We start from the raw sequence: 19,160 nt of genomic DNA on the forward strand, positions 1-19,160 counted from the left end.
CTTCTTTCGCCGGTCCAGCAGCTGGGGCAGGGACATTTGCCTGCTATAATCGGACGTGGGTGTACTGCTAGCAGAGTGCCCGGAAGCACTTGGCTGTGACACACCTAATTCTACACCTTCATTCCTCTCAGAGCAGGTTTCAGAGAGGACTGAAGGTCTAGTGGGGTTGGAGATGCCAGCTGATGAGGAGCAAGGAGAGGGCCGCTTTGTTCTTTGGTGTGGGTCTTTGAGGTACGCTTGCCAACGAGCTGCATGGCAGGTCAACATATGTCTGGTCAAGCATGTGGTGCCCAAGTGGCTGATGTTTTGGCCACGCGAGATACGCTTGAGACATATGTTGCAAATAGCAGCGGTGCAATCTGATGCACTCGTCTCAAAAAAGGCCCACACCAAAGAACTTTTAGCATAACGTGCAGAGGCAGCGCTCTGCGGTGTAATTCAGTCAGTGTGCTGTCCCTAAGCTGGCCCCCGGAGGGCATCCTGCCTCGTTGGACATGTGCCTCCTCCTCTCTCCTACCAGGCACCCACGTGGAGTCAGTGCCCTCATCATCCCCTCCCTCTTCATCACTGTAGCAAACCTGGCAGTATGCTGCAGCTTATGGAACATGACTGCCAGATTGCTGTCCTTCTTGAGCATCCCCTCTCTCTGCATTCACGGTACTGCCTTCCTCTAGCTGAGTGTCATCATCAGAGGCTACAAAACACTGGGCATCCTCCTGGAGCATGTACCCAACACTGTGCTCAAAGAGTTCAGGAGACTCCTCAGGAGGACGTGGTGGGTCTAGGGAAGGAGTCACTGATGATGACATTGAGAGGAGGGAAGACGATGCGATGGCAGCTGCTTTGCTAGTACCCTGAGACTGGGTGAGAGAGGATGAGGAGGATGAAGAGGGCTTGGTCATCCACTCTACCAAGTCGTTGGCATGTTGCGGCTCAACATGTCCAGCTGCCGAAAATAAGGACAAGCGTGTCCCATGGCCACGTGCTGATGACAATGCACCGCGTCCACGACCAGCACTGTTGTCTCTAGACACAGAGCCTGCTTGCCCTCTTTTATCGGCTCGCGCCTGTCTGCCTCTCCTTGCTGGCCTTCCAGACATGGTAATGGCCTGAAGGGAGTTGGGTAAAAAAGCAGTTGGGTAGTGTATATTGTGCTAGAGGCACACAACACCCACTAACTCCTGCAGATGCCTTTATTATATAACACCAGAAATAAAGGGGTATATACAGATGTATACTGTGCTGTGCTGGAGGCACACACAACTTCCAATAACTCCTGCAGATGGCAAATGGGCTCAAATAGAGAAGAGCTATGTAGGTGGATATAGCGGTATGTACTGGGTACAGAGCACGCAGACAGCACGCACTAGCTCCTAACACTACTGACTGCAAGCTCTATTATAAAAGATATATCACTAGCTATATAGGTGAGGTGAATATAGCGGTGTATACTGCGGTCAGGGCACGCAGACAACAACCACTACACAACAGCAAGATCGAAAATCGGCCAAAAACGATCAGTGTGTACTGTGTTGAAGGTACACAGAACACCCACTGCTTCAGACGCCAACACACTACAGAAGGCCGCCGCGCTGGCGGCCTTATATAGTGTGGGGCGTGCACTACACAGCCTGAGCTATGATTGGCCACAGGCATCCTGCCTGTGGCCAATAATGGCTCTCCTCGCTGCTGGCGCTGCGATTGGCCAAGCATGCGGGGTCACAGTGCATGCTTGGCCAATCATGAGCCAGCAATGCACTGCACCATCGCAGTGCATTGTGGGCCGTGAGCGCCACACGAATTTGGCGCAAACGGACCAAAACGTTCGGACTTCGCCGAACAGGCAAACAGCCGATGTTCGACTCGAACACGAAGCTCATCCCTAGCGACGGGACCCGGTGGAGACGGAGGGTATATGGTACAAAGGTGAGCCCAAACTTACTCCATAGGACATCATGCTTAGCTTATGGCCATTTCTTTTGATATGGTTCTGAATATGTTCATTTCATTGTCATCTTACTAGTGCAGACCAGACAGCAATTGAGGCCACATAGAATATCTAATTAATTAAGATGGACTCTGCACCGTACCTACTACCTATGTAGATTATCGGTATATGATATCTCTAGTTAAGCCAGTTTCTCTGGCACCTCCGGGATCCTTCAAATTTTCTCCTCTTCTTCTAATAAGGGGTATATCCTCTTGATATTCCTTTGATATATCATTTATACTTACATTTCACGGCTTTATTGGTCTCTTTCCTTTATTTTCTATTCTTTTATTTACTTGTAATCACATGCACACTTGCTTTTACATCACGGAATTTCTCTACTTGTGGAACGGGCACTAGTGACTCTCTAGTCTATTCACACATCTCCGGATCATTAATATCCAGTTTTATCCACTGTGGTCACACACCTCTATTCTCTGGTGGCTCCTCTTTATTCACTATCTTCTTAGTGACTTACTCCATTATTAAATATCACTATTATATATCTTTATATATTTAGCTAATATCTATTATAATCGGATCCGCTGTCGGTGTTGTGAAATATTCCTCTCCCAGTCGCCGGGAAAAATCCCTTCCTCTCCTTCTACACCACTGAATCCGACCGGGAGTTGGAATAGGGTTGGAGAGAGAGGTAGGAGCCCCCCCCCATGTCAAAATGTTGTGATGACAATGTCTCCCATGCTTAAATGATTACACTTATCTGTCATGCTTATATTATGACCATTGACATTAATGATTTGTTATATTAAATTTGCATATCTCCAGACTTAGGTAATATCCTGATGAAGCTATGAAGCGAAACTAGTTGAATAATTACCTCATTCGTCTCTACCAACTGTATTTTGAGATGTTTTATTTATTTATTTTTATATGTCTTTTTCAAATAAATTGCTTTTAAATATGATTTATTGCTCTGATATCGAATTCTTATGAATTAATATATTCTATGTGCCCCGTAACAGTCCCTATGCTCATTTTCCCTTGTTGATGTCTCCATTGGGAGATAGGAGATATCCATATCCCCCCTTGATTTTAATTTCCATATTATCTATACGTACGGACACACTTTGGATTCTCCTTTAAAAATGTGAGAAAAAGACTGCAATCCAACAGAAACAAGAATTCAGATTTTCTCTCAGCAGCTTTTATTTTTAACAAACATCTGACCCCAGTTGCTTTCCATGTAGCAAACTAGACAGTTCTGACCCTGACAAATGAGAAGCAGTTTGGTATCTCACTGTTCTAGCTTGGTTTAAGGACTCAACTACATATAATAGTATGATCGTATGAACTGAACACCTAATTGCCTAGTGTGACATTTGCAATACATTGATTTCAGTTGAAATTTCTATAAAATAGAAATTCGAATCTTAAAGAACTATCCTTGCAAAAGGAGTACTTTGTTCCATGTAGCTAACTACTTTCTAAATTTAGTTATGAAGTTTAACATGCCCATCTCCCCTTCCAACAAATCTAACAATAGCTTGAAAGAGACAGATCCATTGTAACTGCAGCTTCTCTTAGCTCAGGAAGATTTTTGACAAGCTGCGGCAAGAGGAATGCAGAAAGACAGGAGGCTGACACAATCCCTCTCTCTTTAAATTCCCATTGTCTTGGGAGATTGTTCTGAGCAAGATAAGCTGCAGGTACAATTGATCCATCAGCTTCCAAGCAGTTATCTGATTTGCTGAGAGGGGAAGGGGGCATGTTGGGCTTTATAACTAGACTTAGGAAGCACCTAACTACAGAGGACACAGGAGTGTGGACTACAGTGGAGTACTATCTCATGTCCCATGGAGGGAAGAGCAAAGAAAAACTTAATGAACATTGTACTTTAAGCTAACAGCAACTGAAATTGTAGTTAAGCCATAAAAAGTACTGTAATTTTCATTTAGTGTGTTCAAGGATTTTTGCATTTCTGCAGCAGGTCCATGTAGGCTCCTGTGAGAAGATTTTCTTGAGAAATGCCCAGGGCATTCATCAGTTCTTGAGCAATAACATCACCATCCTGTGAAGTCTGGGAGTCTGTAAGAACTACCTACAAAACAGAAAATACAGCAAAATAACTGTTACATAATAAAACAAATAAAAGAAGTGGTGTGTATGGTTCAGGAGAGTTAATATCAATAACCGTATGCCGCGTACACACGACAAGACTTTCCGGCAGACTAGGTCCGACGGTCTTTCGGCGGAGTTCCGAAGGTCTTTCCGAACAAACGGACTTGGCCACACACAAACGGACTAAGTTCGTTGGAAAGTCTGTTCGTTTTGAACGTGATGAAGTAAGACGGGACTAAAGAAGGAAGTTCAATAGCCAGTAACCATTAGCTTCCCTTGCGTAGTATTTGGTCCGTCTGACCAGCATACAGACAAATGGTTTTCCCAATAGGAATTGAGTCAGTCGGACAGATTTGAAACATGTTCTATTTCTAGGTCCAACTGATTTTTTAAACGGATAAAGGGTCGGATTAGCCCCCACACGATCGGATTGTCCAACGGACTGACTCCGTCGAACCTAGTCTGCCGGAAAGCCTGGTCGTGTGTATGCGGCATTAGACATAAAAAATGAACTAAGAACATCCTCCCGTGGTATGTACTAGCCAAAGCATCAAGTATAGTTCCTCTCTGATCTCTTCTCTCTCTCTGCCTTCTACATGAATCACTGGAAAGTCTCTAAGCAAACACAACAGCCTTCTTGAAGACCGCCCCCTCCAATCCAGCACATAGCAGACGATTAATAGCTTCAGCTCTGTATGTTTTTCTATGTCAGTGTGTAGAGCGGGATGTGTCCCGTGCACTCAGCTATCTGGGAACTCTGTGCTTTATCTCTGCAGTGTGTGTGGCATCGGATCCCCTCCCTCTGCCTGCTAGTGCTCAAAAAAATCCTTTAATCTGTGTTGTTTTAGGAACATGTGCAGAAGAAAATGACTGCAGACAGGAAAAACTTGTTTCATCTTTGTGTATCACCTGAGGCCAGTCACTTAACTGGGTATATGTAAGGGTTTACAACCACTCTACACTGGACCTTTCCACTCCAAAGATAAAAGCAAAAGATGCATGCAGGTGTGCATGTACAACAATAAACATTGTACACATAAATTTAGAAATCGTGTTTTTTAAAGCAGTTCCAGCATTTTTTTTCATTTTAGACACCTCCATGTTGTTTGCACTTACATCAATCAGCATTATTAGAAATATTAGGTTTTGTTAATGTAATTTAGTTAAAAAAAATAAACTAAAAAAAAAGCGTTCTTTGCAGTCCTCCCTCCCGAGAGCACAATCTCATCTTCATTGTGGGCAGCTAAAGCCCACTGCTATCTCGTTCCGGGATACGTCGCTGCTGGCTACCCACCATGCACTTCCTGATCTCGCACATGCTCATAAACAACAATGCGCAATACTTATCTCCGCCTTGCATCACGTAATTTCCTTTTTGGAAACACTACGAGGCTACAAGCAGCAGAGGCACCTTGACTTCTGGGATTGATGACACTCATATCCCATGGGTGGGCGGCAAGGTACTGTAGAAGTGGAGGAATACAAAAAAAAAAAAATAGGTATCTGCACTGCTGGGAAAAAAACTAAGCAACAAGAATACAGGAAGCGATGATGACACAGGAGAGGAGGGGGTAGATGATAAAACGCCTGGAACTCCGCTTTAGGTTAAATTATTGCTTTCTTTTTCACCTATTGCATTTTCCGAGGCACTAGCGAAGTAGCCACTGTCTCCTGGATGTCCCAGGGAAGGCTATATCACTAATGTCTTCCAAGGAGCTCCTGTCAGTAAACCACCACATCTCACGTGACAATCTGGAAAAAGGTTATATATTTTTTCTGGACAGAACAAATACAAACTTTGCCAGATCTCAATAAGCGCATGCATGAATAGGCCAACCCAGGGAACAAGGAAGAAGAAGTCAGCCCCTACATATCATTTAAAACGGTTATTGGAGAAAGCCAGAACAACACTACATGCCAAGTCTAGACTTGTAATCCCTGTGGGGTGCCTCGTCTGATTTTATTCCATAGAAAGCAAACAAATGTGTTATTCACAGGTACCAATCATGTGCTCATAACAGACCTCGCTCGCCCAGAAAAGTTTTATCATCTGTTCTATGACTGGATTTAACTCGATTAAGCATATTGACCAGATGAGTCCACTCAACAAAAATAATGAATGAATGAAAGTAACTTGTATAGCGCACAACGCGAACTGAATCGCCTCAAGGCGCTGTGATGAGCTTTGTTGTCCAGCTTCTAGAAGAGGAAGGTCTTGAGTTTTTTCCTGAAGACCTGGTGGTTTTCTTCCAAGCGGATGTTGGTTGGTAGAGCGTTCCATAGCCGTGGTCCTTGGACATCGAATCTCCATTCCCCCTTTGATTTAACAATGTTAACAAACAAGGCTTGGTTTTGTTAAGCCCTGGTAAGAGATATTTTTTTTTATTTAATACCATACCTTGCATTAATATAAAAATGTGTAAAAATTGGTATATTGATTATACCTCTGGATATTTCTTGCACAAAGTAAAATAATAACTCTAAATGCACACAATCCAGATCTGTTTGTAAATAACAAATTAAAGACCCACTTTTCTACCGGGGCAATAATTGCACTTTAAGCACAAGTTATAAATTGCATTTTTTTAATTATAAAAATACTTTAAACCCTCTTTTATATACTTGTTATAGTATATATATTTAATATAGAATAAAATGGTGCAGTTGAAATTTGTTGTCCTATGAATGTCAAATACATTTTAGTGCTCACAAAACGCAATACAATTTAATTTTTTGGTAAATTATTAAAGATAGGGTGGCATCAAGTATAAAGATACCCAATATGTCAAACCTTAAAATCACGCATTCCCATGAAATAGCAAAAAATGATCTTTGGGACAATCTTAGGGTAATGGACATGAAGATGCCCAGTGTCCCTTGATGTACTGTAATGATAAAGAAAATTGGATTTTTGGCTTACTAGTAAAAATCCTTTTCTTGGAGTACATTGTGGGACACAGAAATCCCATCTCTCTTTCTTTTGTGGTTTATGGCTTACTAGAAAAACTAAAGCTATGCCAGAGAGGGGACTTGTCTTGTTTTTGCCAGTGTCCTGAAGGTGGCAGAATAACCCTATGGTAATAGATGAATGAAGATGCTGTGTGTCTTGTGATGTACTGTACTCTAAGAAAAGGATTTTACAGTAAACCAAAAATAAGCAACACTAACTTTATATAGAATTCCTTACCTCTAGCTCTATAAATTCTCCTAAATCCTGTACTCTGTCCAGGTGAATCCTTGTTTGTCCCACTAAGAAGAGAAATCGTTCCTTTACAACTTTACCACGGACTCCTAAAGCCTGGGTCAGGACATCCTGAAAAAATAAAAGGTACACATGGAAATGTGTGTCTACATGTTGTATAAATGCTTAAAATATGTTTGCCAAATCATTCTGCTAAAGACTGGGGTGGATTTAGGAATATTCACTCAATAAATTGTAGTTATGTTCATTTTGAATACCTAATCATATTCAGACGAATAAAAAGGAATTGGTTTTCAAATGACTGGATAATTGAAGTGAACACAGCTTAACATTCTTAGATGATCATGCTTTCCTTCTTTAGTAAATCAGCTTCACCATGACCACTATGCATCCCTGAGTCTAAGCTAAATCTGGGGTAAGGCAATAAACATCATCTCATAATAAATATTGAACCTACAGCTCTGATAGGGGCTCTTTAGTTACTGCCATTACTAAATTGGCAGCTTTGCAAATGCTGGATAATGAATAAATGATATGTTAAACAGCTGCAAACTACCAAGGACTTTCTCCTGAACAGTTCTTTAAATGGCAGTGCGTTACTCCCATGGCAATAACACAAACTATTTCATTTGTAACTTTAATATTTGAGTGTACCAGTACTGGATTTATGCAGAATCCGGCTTTCAGTAAGGAGGTTACAACTGTTTCAGGTGATTGTAGTTGTATTAGTGCAACAAAAACAATTGAGTACTGTCCGTGAGATTTTTATTTTTTATATTTTCACTAAATCTGGATTTTAGTGCAAATAAAAAAAATATCATGGATAGTACTCAACTGTTTTTGTTGGAGTGCACTAAAATGGCTACGATCATCTCAAGCATTTGTATCCTTTTTACTGAAAGCCAAATTCTGCATAAATTTAGTAGTGGCACACAATACATAGGAGGTAAATTTAAAGTGGTTCTAAAGCTAAAACGCTTGTTACCTTAATGCATTCCCTGCATTAAGGTAAAAAAAGTTTTGCCATTTCCCGTGTGCACCCACTCTCCCTAAACACTTACAATACCTGAATCCTGCATCGATCTAGAGCTGTGCTCGGCTGCATCTCTTCTCTCTGCTTTCAAGGGAGTACCTACTTGCAGCCCATGCCTCATAGAATATACGTTGGGGTGTTTGCTTTCCAAAATGGGGTCATTTTGTGGGCAATTGCACTGTCCTGGTGCTCCAGGAGCTTCAAAAGTATGATAGGTAGGAATGAAATGAGATGTGTCATTTATGCTCCTAGAACGCCTGAAGGTACTACTTCAATGTTCGGCCTCTCTATGTGACTAGGCTGTGTAAAAGTCCTACACATGTGGTATCGCCATACTCGGGAGGAGTAGCAGAATATGTTTTGGGATTTTTGCTATATACATGCTATGTGTTAGAAATATCTTATGAATTGACAACTTTGTGTAAAAAAAAAAAATGCGTTTTCATTTTTTTCCAAATTTTCCAAAAACTTCTGAACCGTTCAAAAGACTCATTATGCCTCACAGATTATACGTTGGGGTGTTTTCTTTCCAAATGGGGTCATTTTATGGGAAATTCCATTGTCCTGGTACTCCAGGGCCTTCAAAAGTGTAATAGGTGGTTGAGAAATGAGATACGTCATTTTTGCTCGTAGAACGTCTGAAGGTACTACATCAATGTTAGTGCTCTGTATGTGGCCATGCTGTGTAAAAGTCTCACACATGTGGTATCGCCATACTTGGGAAGAGTAGCAGAATGTATTTTGGGGTGTAATTTGTTGTATGCATATGCTGTGTGTGAGAAATAACCTGATAATATGACAATTTTGTAAAAAAAAAATCTTAATTTTGCAAAGAATTGTGGGAAAAAATGACAACTTAAAAAAACTCACCATGCTACTTACTTAATACCTTGGAATGTCTACTTTCTAAAAAGGGGTCATTTGGGGGGTATTTGTACTTTCCTGACTTGTTAGTGTCTCAAGAAATGAGATACACCTGATGTACTGAAGGCCTGATCAGATGTGATCAATTTTCAGTGATTGGCACCATAGTTTGTAGACTATAACTTTCACAAAGACCAAATAATATACACGAATGTGGGTTATTTTTTACCAAAGATATGTAGCAGTATATATTTTGGCCAAAATTAATGAAGAAAAATGACTAATTAGCAAAAATGTATGACAGAAACAAAGAAAAAGGCATTTTTTTCACAAAATTTACGTTTTATTTTATTTATAGCACAAAAATTTGTTAAAACCTACTGGTGATTAAATACCACTAAAAGAAAGCTCTATTTGTGTGGAAAAAGGGACGCAAGTTACATATGGGTACAGTGTTGCATGACTGAGTAATTGTCATTCAAACTGTGGGAGCGCTGAAAGCTGAAAATAGGTCTGGTCAGGAAGAGGGTGTAACTTCACTGTATTGAGGTGGTTAAATAGGCTGCCATGTCTCCTGAAATGCAGGGAAATGGTGTCTGCACTATTTTTGGAATCCCAGCCCCCACGGGAACCACAAGTGCAATGCTGTTCCTAGTGGGGGGGTGCGATTTCCAGTACGTGCCATTAGGATTAATGGCACCCCCATGCCCCTCCTGCATTTCACTGTATGGGTCATTGCAGCTGCGGGTACGGATGCAGACTTGCAGCTGAAACCACACGTACAAATGTGAACCTAGCTTAAATTAAGCCTTTATTGAAACAGGACAACTATTGACACAAAGGAGGGAGAAGAAGAAGAATGGAAGTTTGTCATTACTGGATTGGCAATCAAAGAGTAAAAGCATTTCTTCAATTTTGGTCCCTCTGTGATATCAACGAAATGTAACTGCACACTACCAGTTACATAAAAGGTCAACCTATCGCACACAGGACGCCAACTCTGTGACTAAAACTAAACCAGGTAATGCAAGATGGAGAGGTTCCTCACATCTGTTTTGCCCCCTTTTTGGCTTAATCATTGGTAGGTATAGAAATATTTCCTTTTACAGGGTAGAGAGAATAGGCTTAGAATGGGTGGGAGTAGGTATAAACCTAGCTAGGGTTTGACTTGCCTTCCACTATATTTCCATTTGTGTGTCATGTTGTCACAGAAGGCTAAGAAAACCTGCATATAAAAAAGTGTAAAGAATCTGGCCCATTAGGTAATAATCCAGTATATTCCTTGGTAACTAATAAAAATGAAGCTGGTAAGCAACTTTAATAAGAAAATATGTAGACTGCCATTACTGGTCTTTGGAAAAACTTGTCTGGCTGTTGATGTTTATCCAAAGGCTTTACATTTTTATGGGTCACCAACCAGGAAAAAGTAGGTTGATCAGCAATTCTGACTTTACAAGATGTATACTTGTCCCAGGTCAGTGACACAGAATGTAAAAAGGCCAGGGAAAACCAGGAACGGAACATTTTTTCCGAAGCAGGTTAGCATTTTTCTATTGCCCTGTTTTCTCTATTTGTAGATTTTTCTCTATTGAAAGGTTTCTTCTAGAGGATAAACGTATGCTTACGCCAAATACATACCTACCTTCATTCCATGTAGATAGCACCAGCACAGACAACTCCCCAAACACTTTTACATGGCCCTCTTCCAAGGGATGAAAAGGTCTAATAAAAAGTATTTGGGAATCAACTGCACAAGAGCAAACATCACTAAGAAGATTTTACTGAAAGCTGTTAACACCGTTGTCTGCATGACGATATGTATGCATCTGAGGTGGGCAACTTCAATTTGAAGGAGGGATAAGTGCACTTTGTCTGAAAGTGCAGTGATCCTTTAAAAAATTTTATGTTTTAATTTTACCTACCTCAAGTCCTGCAGGATCAGCTGTATTTGAAATCGAGTAATTTGACAACTTTGGCCCAAGCATATCTGGACGCTCGTAATAAATCAGCTGACCACGCCCATCCTGTGCACACAAAAAAAAGTCTAGCATTAACTATGCAAATGCTTTATTTAGACGATGTAGAGATGAACACACAAGAGGAGTTTGTTAAATTTTTAACTGCCATCAACAGAAAGACAAGGAAATATTAGAAAGGAAGAAAACTAAAATGTCTGGCTTAAAGTGGTTGTAAGCCTCTGACATGAAATATGAACAAAGCATAGCCTTCTATAGTGTGTACTTTAAGTGTAATTTCTCTCTGCTACCTGCAACCGTGTGTGTGCTCCATCAAACATTTTCTGTCAGAATTTCCACCAACAAATGTTTGATAGCAGGTTCTCAAATTTTCTACCAACAAAACGTTGCTGTTGAAATTTCCGATCAAGTGTACACAAGCCCGATACACAAAAGTTCACGCACGCTCGGAATCAAGTAGAAGGAGCATAACTTCCTTTTTCTCAGCTTGTCGTACATCTTGTACGTCACCATGTTCGTAATTGTTGGCCAACATTTGTGTGACCATGTGTATGCAAGACAAGTTGGAGCCAACATCCTTCAAACAAAAATCCACAGTTTAGTCGTCTGAAAGTCCGATCATGTGTACGGGGCATTACTGCACCAAGAGGTAAAATGGTGGCCCTCAGCTCTGTCCCTGTGTGAAGGAGGTGTGTCCCTTCCCTTCAATCAGCTCTCCTCACAGAGCTCTGCAGAGGGTAACTTCAGCGGCCCCTTTTCTGAAAGCTCAGACAAGCAGTATAAATTCTGCACTTGAATGGCTGTAGAGAAGAGCAGGCTTCAGATAAACAGTAGAGTCTAAGTAGGCTAATTTGATTCATCAAAAAATAGATAAGATTGCGCTATGGACAAATTCCACCCGTTCGCCACACAGGCAAGGGAAAAAAAGAAGAATATATATATAATGTAATATGGTGAAATCTAAATAAATTGAAAGTAAATAAAAATAAATTATAGATTAAACTAAAGGGGTTAAAGCTGCCTGTGCTTGAGACCTGTCCCTAAGGATAGGAATAGGTTAGAAATCTAAAATATAAATTAAGCTTTGGCGCTAAAACCTTTTTGTGCACTGTGAATACTAAAATCATATATGAGTGTGAGATGATTTATTATCTCTGCTGGTACTCTGAAGAATATTAAAACAAATTTCAGTGAAAACCTCTTAAAACCACTGTATACGTGTAAAAGAATGCGTGAAAAAAGAAAAGGGGATGTGTGTCTGTTAATTTACACCTCAGAAAATGCACATATGTATTGGAAAAAGTGGTGAATCGATCATAGAGGAATGTATTTAACCCTTCTGCACTAGTCACTTTACTCTACCTTCCTCATTTGATGAAAGTTCCATGCGTTTTTACAGCAACTGGTTGATGCGACTTTGAAAATTTCCGTTGGACATTATAAGATTTTTTGTTACTATTATTATTATTCTTTTGGGTACTTTCACAAAACGTTATCACTTTGAACATATTTGCATATGTTTTTTCAGATATTGGTTTATGTATGTTTATCGAGCACAGTAGAATTGTTTTTTATATGATCGATTCACCACTTTTTCTAATACATATGTGCATTTTCTGAGGTGTAAATTAACAGACACACATCCCCTTTTCTTTTTTCACGCATTCTTTTACACGTATACAGTGGTTTTAAGAGGTTTTCACTGAAATTTGTTTTAATATTCTTCAGAGTACCAGCAGAGATAATAAATCATCTCACACTCATATATGATTTTAGTATTCACAGTGCACAAAAAGGTTTTAGCGCCAAAGCTTAATTTATATTTTAATTTGATTCATCTATGTGTAACGCCTGAGGTGTGTCACTTCACCAGGTATATGTAAGGGTTTACAACTTTAACGAATGTGGATAAAAACAAATATGATGTGAAGTAACATACAACAATCTATCATCAAACTTTTATATATAAAAGTTTTAGGCAGGTGTGATAAAATGCTGTATCCGAGCACACAGTTTTTGAAAGAACTTGGCAGGTAGGTTGTTCCAGACATCTTGGAGAACTATGACTCAAACACTAAGTTCTAAGTATACAGGTGCCACTCAAAGCTTCACCGGGTCCCCTTATGTAGCAACCGCTTGAAGTGCAGACAAGGACAGAGCTTGTCCCAGCTCTAGACATCTAATGGAAAATTTTCCCGGAAGTCGCACATCTCTGCAAAACCCCATAAGGTGTATGACAGCCTCAGCCTGGGCTCCAGCCAGGCCACACCCATGGGGTGTGCTCAGGCTGTCATACACCTTACAGGGTTTTGCAGAGATATGCGACTTTCAGGACTTTTCCCTTAGATCTTGGAGAACAAACCACAGATCTTCTGTGGATGTAGGCTGCCTCAAATCCTTCTGTCTCTGTATACAATTCCAGACAGACTCGATGATGTTGAGATCAGGGAACTGGGGAGGCCAAATCATCACTTCCAAGACTCCTTCTTCTTTACACTGAAGATAGTTTGTAATGAGATTGTCTGCATGTTTGAGGTTGTTATCCTGCTACACAATATATTTGGAGCCAAATCACATGCCTCCCTGATGGTAAGGCATGATGCATAAATATCTGCCTGTATTTCTCAGCATTGAGGACACCATTGATCCTGACCAAATCTCCAATTCCATCTGCAGAAATGCAACCCCAAACTTACAAGGAACCTCCACCATGCTTCACTGTTGCCTGCAGATACTCATTTTTGTACCACTCTCCAGCCCTTCGGCAAACGGACTCCTGCTACAGCCAAGTATTTCACATTTTGTCCAGAACACCTGCTGCCATTTTTCTGCACTCCAATTCCTATTTTTTTGTGCATAGGAGAGTCGCTTAGCCTTGTTCCATGTCAGAGTTATGGCTTTTTGGCTGCAATTCTTCCATGAAGACCACTTCTGGCCAGACTTCTCCAGACAGTAGATTGGTGTACCTGGATCTCAGTGGTTTCTGCCAGTTCTGCTGATGGCACTGCTGGATGTCCTCCAATGTCAAAGGGAAGCCAGCATGGAGTGTAACCAACTGTGTATTCCGTCCTCAAGGTTGCCCGTTTCTTTTTGCTTCTTTAAAAGGGCTTGAACAGCACATCTGGAAACCCCATTCTGCTTTGAACTCTTTACCTGGGAGAGACCTTGCTGATACAGTATAAACTACCTTGTGTCTTGTTGCTATACACAATCCTGCCGTGGTGTATGATGGTTTGTTTTGCTGTTCCTCACCCAGTTTTAAGCTTCGTACACAGCTTTTTCAGTTTCATTTAATGACTGTTTTTAAACCTACATGTGAAATTGATGATCATTAACACCTGCTTGGTATAATTGGTTAATCATACACCCAACTAATCTTAGAAGATCCCTCACTTTGTACACTGTAAGAATTGATGTTGGTTTGTAGCCAAAGGGTAGTCACACCAAATATTGATTTGGTTTAGATTTTTCTACTGCTTGCTCACTTTGCATTTTGTAAATTAATAATAAATAAACAATTAAAATATATATTTTTGAAAGCATTCTTACCTTACAGAATTTCTTCACACCTGTCTGAAACTTTTGAACAGTGCTGTAGACACAAAAGTGAGTGCACCCCTTTCATTTTTGTAATATTTTATTATATCTTTTCATGTGACAACACTGAAGAAATGACACTTTGCTACAATGTAAAATAGTGAGTGTACAGCTTGTATAACAGTGACAATTTGCTGTCCCCTCAAAATAACTCAACACACAGCCATTAATGTCTAAACCAACAAAAGTGAGTACACCCCTAAGTGAAAATGTCCAAATTGGGCCCAAAGTGTCAATATTTTGTGTGGCCGCCATTATTTTCCAGCACTGCCTTAACCTCTTGGGCATGGAGTTCACCAGTGCTTCACAGGTTGCCACTGGAGTCCTCTTCCAGTCCTCCATGACGACATCACAGAGCTGGTGGATGTTAGAGAACTTGCGCTCCACCACCTTCCGTTTGAGGATGTCCCACAGATGCTCAATAGAGTTTAGGTCTGGAGACATGCTTGGCCAGTCCATCACCTTTACCTTTAGCTTCCTTAGCAAGGCAGTGGTCATCTTGGAGGTGTGTTTGGGGTAATTATGTTGAAATACTGCCCTCCGTCCAGTCTCCGAAGGGAAGGGGAAAGGGGATCCCGCTCTGCTTCAGTATGTTACAGTACATGTTGGCATTCATGGTCCCCTCAATGAACTGTGGCTCACCAGTGCCGGCAGCACTCATGCAGCCCCAGACCATGACACTCCCAACACCATGCTTGACTGTAGGCAAGACACACTTGTCTTTGTACTCCTCACCTGGTTGCCGCCACACACGCTTGACACCATCTGAACCAAGTAAGTTTATCTTGGTCTCATTCGACCACAGGACATGGTTCCAGTAATCCACATCCTTAGTTGCTCGTCTTCAGCAAACTGTTTTAAGACTCTGTGCATTAACTTTAGAAGAGGCTTCCTTATGGGATGACAGCCATGCAGACCAATTTGATGCAGTGTGCGGCGCATGGTCTGAGCACTGACAGGCTGACCACCCACCCCTTCAACCACTGCAGCAATGCCGGCAGCACTCATACGTCTATTTCCCAAAGACACCCCTTTTTTTCAGCTCCTCAGAGTTCTTTGCCATGAGTTGCCCTGTTGAACTTCCAGTGACCAGTATGAGAGAGTGAGAGCAAGAGACCAAATTTAACACACCCACTCCCCATACACACATGAGGCCTTGTAACACTAACGAGTCACATGACACGAAGAGGGAAAATTACTAATTGGGCCCAATGTGGATATTTCCACTTGGGGATATACTTACTTTTGTTGCCAGTGGTTTAGACAATAATGGCTGTATGTTGAGTTATTTTGAGGGGACAGCAAATTTACACTTTTATACAAGCTGTACACTCACTACTTTACATTGTAGCAAAGTGTAATTTCTTCAGTGTTGTCACATGAAAAGCTATAATAAAATATTTACAAAAATGTGAGGGGTGTACTCACTTTTGTGAGATACTGTAATATATATATATATATCCCCCATGTTGTTTACAGAGTTCTAAGTGCAAGTGGAACTTGGGTAACATTGAAAAAGGGGCAACCAGAAAGATCTTTTATTGTAGAAGAGACATAGAGGGGAATTTATTAAGACTGGAGGAGACAGACTCTGGAGTAGCTCAGCGGCTCTTAGAGTGAAACTAAATAATATCCTTGTTCTCCAAAAATAATCCATACACATCCAGTACTTAATGGCGCTCTAATCTATCTTTCATTAATCATTTCTTACTATGTTTTTCAGCTTCCTTGTGTAAAAGTAATTGGAGAAATATAATAAAAAGATATTATTAATAGTCTCTTAGCTCGGAGCATAAAAGTGGAGGAAAGAACATTTTTCTAGAAATGCTCAATCACAATCTCAGTCTGAGGATGATTTAGAATCTGAATTTTCTTCCATTTCTTTTTCCCAGGGGACATGGGATGGTCGCTGTCAATCACATGGTGGCATGCGTGGTGGACAGAAGAATTGGTGGTGGGTCTGCTTCACACAATATGGTAAAAAGGAGGTATGTTGGACAATTGGAAGTCAGAACAATATGGTGGCAGGTGCTATGGGTATAGACAAGGCACAACCCACAGATTATCCTGTAAGCAATGGTATGTGCCTGTGGCCATTAATGATACGGTTTCTTCATTGCAGAATGGAGCTAGACTGGATACACAAGTAACAACTGTAATCAATAAACAAGTGTTAACATTAGACTGAAAAAAAAAAAAAACAATCGTAGGCGCTGAGGGTAGCAATTTTTTAGGGGTAACACTAAAAGAAGGATTCTCAAAAGAAAACTCGTCAACCCTAACATTTCAAATTAAATCTATCATCCACACAAGTACAGGAACAATGGAAAACATTTAGGAAAGCAAATTTTCGATCCTTTAAGAGATTAATTCAATTTATGAATAAAATAGTACCATGATCAAATAATGGAGAGGATAGAACGCAGATCAATATATAGCTCACTTTGAGATTCAATTCAAAAATAAGTCTAATGCCGTACACACGATTGGATTTTCCAGCAACAAATGTAGGATGTGAGCTTGTTGTCGGAAAGTCCGACCGTGTGTATGCTCCATCGAACATTTGTTGTCGGACTTTCCGCATCGCGCTATCCCCACTGGAGGCCGCATCCATGTTCGCCCCACTTACTTCAGGGGCCATGGACTTCGGCTCTGTGACTGGCCAGAGTCGCGTGATGTCACTCCCCTGCATGCGTGCAGGAACCGCCAGACACGGCACTCACTAGTGAAGAAACTACATCATCGGCACAGTACAAAGTAAATATCTCCTAAGCGGCGCACGTTTAGGAGATATTTACTGTACCTATAGGTAATCCTTATTATAGGCTTACCTATAGGTACAACTTGAAAATGACAAATTATATTAGAGGCATTCAATAAGGAACTCATTACCTAGAATATAAAACAGAATTTTTAATTGTTTAAACACCCTTAACAAGTGACATTTTACACAAGACCAAAAACCTACAAAAACGTAGAAAACCCCAGAAGTCCTATAGTCTTAGGGTTTGGCAACTATATGAAACACGCAAGAAGGGTTATTGATCAGTGTGACAGACCTAGCTGGGACAGGGGCTTTTGGAGGGGACTGAACGAGAGCCTCTTGCCGACCAATTATGGGCCCTGGCATTTGGGGGAATGGTGCTCAAAACACAGACTCTGGGAACCCTGTATATGCCATAGTATAGTGATGGCCTTCATAATGTTGAGGGTCATGAAAGGTGCTGATGTCATCAACTCAGGCCATCTGTCTGTTGTCTGCTAGAATGTGTTTATTGTAAATAAATCTAGTATGGAATTTAAGAGTCATTAGATCCCCATTGTTGTTTGTGTTAATTAACTCTGCTATTGTGTAAAGGAGATCTGTGTTGATTTGTGAAATGTTGATTGTGTCTTCTGAGCTACAAGACGGCAAGTCTGGCCTAAAGGTCATGTCTGAATCATCTAGGTTGTCTAAAGGATTAGCAATTAGCTCATGTTAATTAGGTCTAGTCACTGGTGTATTTTAAGAGTAATATGAGCAGGAGGTGTGCACCTCCTCTTTTACTGTATGAGACTTGTATTCCTTCCAATAAAGATTAAATCCTGATGTACTCCAAGATTGGTGTTGTCTAGTTCTTGGGGGGTTTCTATAGCCAGACCCATTGGACTCGTGTTCCAGGACTTCCGCCAGGAAGCGGTATACTGACGGAAACACTCAAGTGGAGTGTGGGGGACGTTCCGTCACAATCAGTATTTTAAACATTATCTACAAATACAAGGTGTGTTGATGGGGACCTGCTGAGCCCCATCATACGCCAGTTTGTATTTGGGCAACTGGGAAAGGAAGATCTTATCTGATGAGGGGATGTACCTGTGCCACATATTTACATAGCATAAAGTACATCAACGACATCTTTATGGTATGGGCAGGTGAGATCAGTGCTCCGGGATTCGTTTATTACATAATTGAATCAAAATGAATTTATTCTTAAATTTAATATGCAATGGAATCATCATGAACTGCCCTTCCTGGAATAAACACAGGAGTGTGGGTCATTAAGTACTAGTTTATACTGCAAACCTACTACCAGGAACACGATCCTCCATGCTTTAAGTGCGTACCCTCCACCCTTCATCCGTAGTATCCCTCAAGGGCAGTACTGTGGTTACGCAGGAAATGCTCGAATGAGAGCGACTTTAAAATGTAAAGCTAGGGATTTACTAATTAGACTAATACAAAGAGGCTAGAGTACAACGTCCTTGAAAAAGGCACGCTTGTTCACATTCTAGGGCAGGGGTTTTAAATTAAAATTCATGGAAGTCTGCATGTTTGCAGACAAATTGCATGTTTGTGCGACGACTCAGTTCCTTGAAATCACAGTCCCCGTTCTTCATTTCACAATCCCATTCTTACATCACTGTCGGCAGTCCCCCTCA

At 40.9% G+C, this 19,160-nt stretch overlaps 1 protein-coding gene across 2 annotated transcripts in view; it reads right to left on the bottom strand.

Moving 5' to 3' along the window:
- Positions 1-3,139: 3,139 nt before the first annotated feature.
- The window catches only part of LOC143961389 (adenylate cyclase CyaB-like), a 29,724-nt gene continuing 13,703 nt past the window's right edge, over positions 3,140-19,160 (bottom strand). For both annotated transcript variants that reach the window (XM_077470656.1, XM_077470657.1), the window contains exons 3-5: positions 11,091-11,192; positions 7,257-7,382; positions 3,140-4,049 (exon numbers count right to left, since the gene is read on the bottom strand). In XM_077470656.1, the coding sequence (XP_077326782.1) occupies positions 3,912-4,049; positions 7,257-7,382; positions 11,091-11,192 (366 nt within the window). In that variant the 3' untranslated portion in view covers positions 3,140-3,911. The remainder of the gene's footprint in view (positions 4,050-7,256; positions 7,383-11,090; positions 11,193-19,160) is intronic.

The sequence above is a fragment of the Lithobates pipiens genome, unplaced genomic scaffold, assembly GCF_037356315.1.
Source record: "Lithobates pipiens isolate NorthernLeopardFrog02 unplaced genomic scaffold, aLitPip1_a1.2 Scaffold_8, whole genome shotgun sequence".
NCBI classification, from domain to species: Eukaryota; Metazoa; Chordata; class Amphibia; order Anura; family Ranidae; genus Lithobates; species Lithobates pipiens.